The sequence below is a fragment of the Egretta garzetta genome, unplaced genomic scaffold, assembly GCF_000687185.1.
Source record: "Egretta garzetta isolate BGI_Z169 unplaced genomic scaffold, ASM68718v1 scaffold186, whole genome shotgun sequence".
Lineage (NCBI taxonomy): Eukaryota > Metazoa > Chordata > Aves > Pelecaniformes > Ardeidae > Egretta > Egretta garzetta.
Genome location: NW_009259969.1, coordinates 109,665 through 118,743, shown reverse-complemented (window position 1 = coordinate 118,743; position 9,079 = coordinate 109,665). Strand labels below are relative to the sequence as shown.

The 9,079-nt window shown below is 61.3% G+C and overlaps 1 protein-coding gene across 1 annotated transcript in view; it reads right to left on the bottom strand.

Moving 5' to 3' along the window:
* Positions 1-9,079, bottom strand: part of LOC118452448 (tensin-like) — a 73,282-nt gene that overhangs the window by 26,654 nt on the left and 37,549 nt on the right. The window contains exons 6-17 of the mRNA XM_035895817.1: positions 7,209-7,258; positions 6,707-6,878; positions 6,292-6,342; positions 5,660-5,782; positions 5,288-5,352; positions 5,083-5,166; positions 4,859-4,971; positions 4,138-4,198; positions 3,042-3,117; positions 2,785-2,914; positions 2,325-2,390; positions 1,609-1,770 (exon numbers count right to left, since the gene is read on the bottom strand). Coding sequence (XP_035751710.1) covers positions 1,609-1,770; positions 2,325-2,390; positions 2,785-2,914; positions 3,042-3,117; positions 4,138-4,198; positions 4,859-4,971; positions 5,083-5,166; positions 5,288-5,352; positions 5,660-5,782; positions 6,292-6,342; positions 6,707-6,878; positions 7,209-7,258 — 1,153 coding nt within the window. The remainder of the gene's footprint in view (positions 1-1,608; positions 1,771-2,324; positions 2,391-2,784; positions 2,915-3,041; positions 3,118-4,137; positions 4,199-4,858; positions 4,972-5,082; positions 5,167-5,287; positions 5,353-5,659; positions 5,783-6,291; positions 6,343-6,706; positions 6,879-7,208; positions 7,259-9,079) is intronic.

The following is a 9,079-nucleotide window of genomic DNA, read 5'->3' as shown; positions in this document are numbered from 1 at the left end:
TGCCAGCCTCGCCCCACTCCACCCCCAGCCGCTGCTTGCTCGAGTCTGGTGGTGCCAAAAATGCGGCGTGCAATTCCCTGACCAAATAAGGTGAGAACAACCATAAACAGGGACCCCCTCGCACAGCTGGGCACTGGGGTCCCCATCCCGGCCTGGGATGGGCTGGAGAAGAGGAAAAGTGCCGACAGAGAGGGAGGAAGATGAGAGCCCCCTGAGCCCACGCTGGCTCTCCCCACCACTGCTCAAGGTGCCCCATGGGGCAGCCGGGGGGAGACCCCCTTATAAATGGGCTGTCTCACAGCTGCCTGCACTGGCACGGCTTGGAGAGCAGCCTCCTGCCTGCAGCTTCACCCTCCAGCAGTCCCGGCTCATCCCCGAACCATGGCAGTGTTTGCAAATCCAAGGTGCCCTCACGTTCCCCATCACCACCCTCCCTGCAGGAAGACAGCCCAGCCAGTGCATGGTGGGACCTCCACAGCCCCGACACCCACCGAGATGCCCAGGAGGGGATGGCGAGGAGCCCTGGAGTACCTCCACAGCTCTGCAAGGGTCTGGGAGTGCTGTGGCTCTGCCCCAGGAGCCAGAGGGTAACACACGTGCACCGAGGCACTCGGGTCTCTGCAGGCAGGAGGGGGCTACCAGCTGGCCCTGCCAGCTCGGGGCAGGGGCAGAGCCATGGTCTGAGCTTACAGTGGGGACACACATCCCCTCCCCTCCCCTCAGGGATGGACCCACAGCCCCCAGCTCCCCACCACGTAGCTGAGCCCACATGTCACGAGTTGCCTGTTTACTGCCCCGTGCAAGGCAGGTGCTCGTGCCAGCTTCACACAGCCACCCCATGTCCGGCCCCATGTCCCCACCGTGGGCAGGGACACCCTCACCCACCTGGGGCACCCAGAGCCCCCACTCTCCCCAGCAAGCCTGGCCACCCACAGCTCCCGCTCAGAGCAGCCGGTGACCTTCAGGGACGTCAGGGACCGCAGCTGTCCCCGCTCCAGGGACGCCTGTCCGGACCAGGCCAGGAAAGCTCAGGCATCTGCTCGGCCACAGGTGGCTTCGCCGCCGGGACAGGGGCCCACCACCCTTCGACATACAAGTCCTGCCTGCTCCTGCCAAGCAGGCGAAGGCGGCCGACTCACTGCATCCAAACGGGTGCTCAAGGGGCTTTTCCCAGCTCTGAGCAATGGTGTGTACCTTCCAGTGCAAGTGGGGCATCTGCCTCTCCCATGGGAAATTGAGGCACAGCCACATCCTGCCACGCTTGTGCCACAAGAAAGGAGCTGGGAGACCTAATGGTCCCCCCATTAGGTCCCGCTCCCAACAGACTTGGGGTTTGGGTTTCCCAAAGTTCTGGGGCATGAACCAGGGCTGGACCCTGCTCCATGCAAGCAGGGCTTTGAGAGCAAAAGCACCAAAACCAGAGCCTGAGCACCCTGGCATTGCAGCAGGAAGGAAAGTCCGCAAGATCTTCCTCTCTTATCCCATGGCCATGCTCCTCCCAGCAGTGGCTGCCTGCCCCCAGCTCTGCTGCCCGCCAGCATCCTTCCCTGGGGTGGGGACAATTCCCATGGAGACACTCAGGCCACCGACCACCCCGTGAGCCCTAACCTTTCTCCAGGTGCTTGCTGGGCAGGGGTGGCTCAGCCCAGGCGCCCTCTGTGCTGTCCTCACGCTGGATGTTGAAGTTCTCGTAGGAGTCCCACCGGATGAGCGGGTCGGACGTGTTGTAGTCCACGGAAACGCTGGGCCCATTCTCAAGGTGCTCCATGCCTGGGAAGAGGCGGAACAGTCAGTCAGGGTGATGCTGGAGCCAGGGCGGGTGGGATGCAGGGAAGAGATGGAGAGAAGGTGCAGGCAAGGGAAAGCAGGCAGGAGCCATAGGGGCAGGAGAGTCAGGTAGAAATGGGGGCACCGAGGGTGATGGATGGGCATGGGAGGTACATCAGAACCCCCAAACAAGGTGTACAGGGCTGGCCAGGGCTTTTGGGATCGCCAAGGGAAAGGCAGATTGACTGACAGCGAGTGTGCCTAGGGCAGGGCTTTTTAGGGGGGGGGGTCCCCCATTCCCAAGCACCCCCTCCCTCTCACAGGCCAGCAAGTGCTGCAGAGAGCAGCCTCCTAGGGAAGAGAGCGAGCGCTATAGGGCACCCATGGGTGCTCCTAGATCAGCCTCACAGCCTGGAGCCCTCATCGCGCCCTGATGACAAAGGGACAGCAACCCAGGCAGGGGGAGGTTGCAAGGGAGGCAGCAGGGGATGGAGCTGGGGAGCGGGAAAGGCGCTAGCTTCCAGCTCCGAACCCCGACGGTGGTGAACCAGACGTACCTTGGATCTTCTCAGGGCCGTAGGAGAACACAAACTCCACCTTCCCGTACTCAGGGAAGCGGTCATCTGAAAGGCAGAGAGCAGAGCAAAGGGATCATTTCCATCCATCCCTCCAACAGCAACTAGGCAGCCACCCAAAACGTGCCCGGAGCATGGGCCACCCACCCTGGCCAGAGCAAGACCAGGAGCTGGTAGGGGGTATCCCAGCATGGGGCAGCACATCTCAGCCCCCAAACAACCCCAAGGCAGCCCCTCCGCTTTGGTAGCAGATTTGGGCAACAAAGGGGATGACACTGCCACCGGTCCCTGAGTGGCACCGTACCCTGTGGATGGAGCAGGATCACCCCTCTTCATCAGGGGTGGATTTGGGGTGGTTGCCCAGACATCCCAGCGATGGGAGCAGCATCAGAGGCACAGGAGGAGGAGGGAGTTTGGAGTGGGGTGGTGCCAGGGCGGTTACCTCGGAAGGCTTCATCCAGGTCCTCCTTGCCAAAGACGACATCAAGGTCGTGCACAGCGCACGTATGGAACTGTACGCGGAAAATCACATCACGGGTCGGGCTGCGAAACTTCTTGTGGTAACACTTCAGCTGCAGAGGGGAGCGGGGTTGAATCATGAGGATGAGCCCCCAGGGCTGGGCAAGAGGGAACCGGAGGGTCGCGAGGCACAAGGACCATCCGTCCCCCAGCTGCTCCCTGTGAGCTGAGGCTCCTTACCAAGATATCACCCTTGAGGAGTAAGCCGGGCTCGATGGTGATGCAGATGCCTGTCTGGCTGTCTCCTTGCACGTTGCTGCAGGGAGGGACAGTAGGAGGATGTGAGCTGCGGTGCAAAGCTCCCCCAAGAGCTCCCATCACCACCTCCACCAGCCCTTTCCACCCAAGCCCAGCCAGGAAAGGTGCAAAGCAGAGAGCTGGCCCTCTTGGTGGCAGAGGAGGGTCCTGTCCCCCACCCCGAGAGGCACCCATTCCCAGGGGGAGGTGGACAGGAGGGCGAAACTGAGGCCCTCATGGCGTCAGCAGCAGGGGAAGAGGGAAGAAGGGAGTTGGATTTCACAGGCAAGATAAACCTGGAGTTTATTACTGGCATCCCATAAATAGTCTGTCAAAAGCTGAAAGGCGCAGCCGGGATGGCAGTAAATCTTGGCTAACGAGGAGGATGCCGGGCTGCAGGGAAGGGAGATCCCAGTTCAGGAGGGTGAGATGGGAATACCCCCAAGGCAAAGGGCTCTGCTCCCTCCAGGGTGGGCAGGAGTCAGGGGTCCCAGGCTGGGATGCAGCCCTGCAGGGCACTCCAGCGGCTGGAGAAATCAGCTCCTGCTTTGCCTTCACCAGTGCCTGCTCCTGAGAGCAGCATTGGAAAATGGTGTTGGGGTAAATCCTGGGGAGGTTAAAATGGGGGAAAGCGCTTTTGCAGGGGAGAAAGAGGGCTTTTAGGACAATTCTGGGCAGGAGGAGCAGGTCTTTGGGCAGGGGAAGGAGAAACACCTCCATCCCCCAGCGAGGTGTCCCCATCCCTGTCCCCGCTCCCTCTGGGGACACCCAGCCCCAGGCTCTGTGCAGCCCCGGGCTCCCTCTGCTGATACACGGAGTCACTACAGCCCTCCCAGCAGAAGGGCCCAGTATGGCCCAGTATAGCCAGTTACCACCACTAAGGAAAGGGAAGCCCCTTTTTTTGCTTCCCTGGACCATAAAAAGACTAAGCACAGGGCATGGGGACCACTGGGGACTTGGCCTTGACCCTCTCCATCTCCCCCCACCTGCCAAGCCCCCTATGCTGGGGAGGGAAGCCCCACGGTAAGGAGATAGTTACTAGATCCCAGAGGTGTAGACGGGCTGCATGGCCTGGTAGATTTTCAGGAAGGGCCGACAACCTGGAAGACATCAAGGCAGGGAGAGAAGGCATGCTGCTGTTAGCCGGCAGGGCGGAGGGGCCGGGTCAGGGATTAGTCACGGGGGAGAAATCCAAACAGGGAGGGAGCCAAGGCAAACAGCCGCTCCCCACCCTGGCTGGCCCACACCGGCCACGGGCAACATCTCGGATGGGCAGAAAGAGATGCTCCAGATGGGGTGGGAAAGGGGGAAAGCCCTTGTAGCACAGTTTGGGTCCTGCAGGACCTGGGGAAAGCATTGGGTCTACATTGGATGGAGGTGGGATGATGGGGATGATGGTCTCTGAGAGAGGGACTGCTTCTGGGTACCGGCACTGGGCTTGGTGCTACATCCCAAACCCCAACCCCAATCTGGTGCCATCCTTCCAAAAGCCATCAGAAAAGCCTTGTCACCCCACAGCTTGGGTTAGAGCCCAGCCCCAGGACCCTGCCCAGGGGGGACACCCCCTGAGGCCATCTCTGTGGGAAAAGGGTAGCACCCTGCTACAGTGAACAGTCATGGAGAGGGAACAGTCCCTGAAGAGGGAAAGGGAAAATCAAATTGCCAAGGAAATCGTGGAAAATATCCCCCATGGACAGCAAGCCTGAGCAGGCAGTGTGGGGTGGTGGTGTGTGCATGGGTCTGGGGTGGGGAGCACTTACCGCCTTTTGACTCAAAGTTGGGGATGCCGTGCATGATGACATGGTGGAGGAAGAGGGGCTTGTTGTTCATCTTGATGCTGCCAGACAGGAGCCCACTGAAGTAATGGATGTACCTAGAGGGGGGATAGGCAGCTCAGGGGCAGGACCCACAGCGGAGCACCTGCCTTGGCCCCCCTACACCCAACCACCCTGGCCACGGGGACAAAACGTACGCCGGGACCCACCTCTTCTGGGATGGCTGTCCCACTGGCACTATCTTGTCCTCATAGAAGCGCTTCATGGCAAACCTGTCCAGAGCCTGGTCAGCGCTGCGGGGACAAAAGGGTAGATGAGATTGAAGGAAAGCATCAGCACCGGCACCCAAGCACTGCTGGGACGGAGGTCAGCAGTGGGCCCCAGGGCCACCCCGGGACCGTGTGTCCCTCTCACCTGGCCGAGATGTTGCTGTAGTGCATGTAGGCAGCCACCACCACCCCCAGCCGGCCGCGGTTCCCCTGCGGGCACACAGCAGAAGGGGTGTCACGGGGATGGTGCTGCCTGCGAGCACCCAGGCACGGCCATCCTGCACATGGGCACGCACACCCCGGTCCCTACACACATGCATCGACCCATGGACACACCCCAACCCTTACACACACCAGCACACACGTACGCCAATGCCTACATGCACCCCAAACCACAAACCACCATGTTCCCTGCACCCCTCACTCTGAGGCCGCTTAGCCCTGCCCCTGCAGCCCCCCAGGCCCCCCGGACTGTGCTCCCCTGCACCGTGCGCCCCAGGGACAGGGTCCAGCCCACCTTGTTGTGCAGCACCACCACGTTGTGCGCCGCCGCGTTGAGCCACGTGTCCATGGCTTTGCAAATGCTGCAGATCTTCTCCAGCGCTGGGGTGTGCAGGTCGGGCCACCCGAAATCCAGCAACTGGGTGGTGATGGGGGACAAGCAGGGGTCACATCCATGCTGGGCTCTGCCCCCTCTGCAGTCCCCAGCATGCAAAGCCTGAGGCACGTGCCCAGGGGCAGCACCACCATGTTACCCTGATGTGCCCCTCCCAGCCTTTCCCTCAACCCTACACCCCACTGCCCAGACCCCTGCCCTGGGGGGGGCCATTGGAGTCCCAGATCTCAGCCTCCTTCTGGGTCTCTTGGCTGAGCTGCCCAGGGCTCCCAGGTTCACAGGGATGGGGACAATGCCTTAGGGAGGTCTCCAAGAGGCCCCAATATCCAGGTTTGAGCTGGGGACAGGATGGCGGTTAAGCTGAGACCCTACAAACTCATTGGAAAGTCCTAGTGCTTTCCTTCCCCTGCTCCTCCACCAACTGGGTGGGATAGAAAGGGTGGCTGTTCCTCCCCCAAACAGCTTGCAGGGGGAAGCTGGTCCCACAGACAGCCCTGCCCTGAGCCCCTCTGCAACCCCCAGCTGCGACCCACCTTGGGATGAAGTTTGCTGATGTCGTGTCTCCGCTCAGAGAGGTTGAAAAGCTTCAGGGAAGAGGAAACAGGGTGAGGGGACACCGTCCTCTCTGTCACTGCCACCCCCCACCTCTTTCTCACTTCAAAGCCTCCCCAAATCCCCCCCCATGAGAGGTTTCCCCAAACACGTTAACCTGAGTAAGGCCTTGCCACAGGGCAATGCAAAGGCCAAAAACTCCCAGGGGAACCCAAAGGGACTGGAAAGCTTCAAGGAAGGAAAAAATCCATCCGTCTTGGTGCAAAGACCCCCCTCACCAGAGCCAAGCCCAGCCGGAGGCAGGGATGCAGCACCCATCCCCTGCAGCACCATCCCCAGGACTTGAGCACCCCAGCCCTTTCCCCAGCCTGGAAGGGACCCAGCCGTGTCCCTCACCATGTAGTTGTCCCCATGCTTGGACTTCAGCATGTGGGCCACCTCGCGGAGGTTGCTGCAGAAGCTCTGCTCCTCGGCCGTGCTGGGGTAGGAGACGGCGATGATCCGCTCCGTGATGTACACCAGGTCCAGCTCGCAGCTGCTCTCCATGGCCGCAGTCAGACTCATGCTCCTGGGTGAGGGAGGGGACCGCCATCAGGACACAGTGTGGGGATGGGACACTGTGACCCTTCCCCACCCTGCACAGCCCCCGGGGTTAAGCGAGACAGGCTGGGACATGTGGGGACACAGCAGCAGGGCTGCCCACAGCCTTTCCCCTGCTCCCAGCCCTGTTGGGGTGACTTGGGGACCCCAAATTGGGAATGGTGAGTTGTAACACCCATGTCTTCTCCATGGGGAGCATCTCCCAGCTGTAGCACATCTGGAGAAGCAATGTGTTGGTGGGGGGGGATGTTGAGGCAGGGCAGAGATGGTCACCAGAAAGGGAAACTGAGGCACCTACCTGGATGTTTTGCGGCGTGACTGCCCGCTCCTGGGGGATTTTGTGGCATCCTAAACCAGAGAGGAAATGCAAGTTATTGCCCTGACCCAGCCAGCAGCCAGCACAGGGCTCCTGCTCGAGCCGGGTGCGGTGGTGCTGCCGGAGCATCCCACCCCCACCACATCGCACTGCGCACCATAACACCCCCAAAATATTGCTGTCTCCAAATCCCACCCGCCGAGCAGCCTGGTGGCACCAAACACCCCAACGGCACCATCGCCCCCCCACCATGGCCACGAGCAAAACCCAGCTCTCAGAACCCCAGGACGGCTGGGACCAGCCACCATGGGCACTGCAGGACCGGTGCCTTGGCACAGGGTCCCAGAGGAGCTTTGAGGAGGATGCTCCGGGGAGGGGAACAGTCTCAGGCATGTCACAAGTCCCTCCAGTCTCAGCTGGCTCCAGGCACACACCTGGCAGGACAGAATGGCTTTGGCCCTGCCTGGGGCAGGGGCAGGGGCAGGTTTGCTGCCCGAGCAGCAGCAAGGAGCCAGCCAGGCACGATGGTTTGCTTTGGCCCCGGCTCTGCAGAGCCGAACGCCGGGAGGAAATGTTTGAGCTCTCGGAGCAGGAAACTTCTATTTATGCATGTTCTCCGGCCTCAAGAATTTCATCTGCAGCCGGTTTGCTCGGTAACTTTGTGACCTCAGCCGAAAAACAAAGCAGGGTTTCCAAAAAAAACCGCTAAGGAAAAACACACTCACACCTCATTAGTTTTAGTATCTTCAGCTAACAAGCAGGAGTCATTTAAAGACTCATCTCACACAAGCAGCACATCCCGAGCCCCCGGAAGGATCCAGAAACAAGAGATGCGCCCCACAGCTGGCTCCCAGGATGTCCCTTTCATCCTCACAGCTGCAGGACCTGCTGCCACCCTCCTCAGGGTTGTGACATCCCGCAGCCAGCACCCCAGAGGCGACAGGACGAGGTGGGAGAGGTTTACCCGGTGCCCTTCACCCACCATCTCCCACCTGGCATGGTCCCGGGGCTGCTCCCACAGGCAGTCAGCATCACCCTCCATCAGCCTCACATCCCCCTTTCAAGGTCAGGCTGCCCAGCGGAGCAGAGCCAGGCTCGGCAGCCTGCAGGGCCCGGGGACAACATCTCCCCTCCCAGCCAAAGCCACTCCAGGAGGCAGCAGCCCCATCCGAGCACCCAGGAGTGTGCGGGCAGCAGTGACAGTCTACACCCAGGTTGTCCCCAGGGTGCCCTAAATCTCCTGCTCACCCCAGAAACCCCCCAACATCACTGGGGGCAAAGGCACCAAGAAGAGTGGTAAAACCTTTCCTGGGCAGAACCAGGGTACGTGGAGCAAGCTTGAACCTGAGCATGGGCCTGTCCCTGCGTTACCCACCGGTGACTGGGATGGGATCCCCACTGCGGGCTCTGCTCTGCCCCAAACCTTTGTTTCAAGTCCTCCCGAGACCCGGCCCCCTCATTGCATGAGTGATGTGACAGCTCCTGCCCCCCCCCCCAGCCGCAGCAGCCTCCCAAACCGCAGCCTTGCCCAATGGATGAGCTGACATGGAGCAACCGGGACTCACCCCCCTTTCCCGCATGGGGAAACTGAGGCACTGGAGGGCAAGCAAGGCAGGGACACCAGAGCTCCTCTTCCTCTCCATACCTTGACAGCAGTGAGGCCCTTGCTAATCCATTTCCATGGCATGGCGGCTCTGCTCCTGGCACCCCCACAGCCCCAGGGAGCGGGTGCCCGCAGCCAGGGCCCTCCAGCGTCCCCCGCCCTGGCAGGAGTCCCCCGGCTCTGCCCCGCTCCCCCCAATCTAACCGCAGCCGTGCTGCCGACTCCCCCACCAGCCCCTGCACAGGACGCG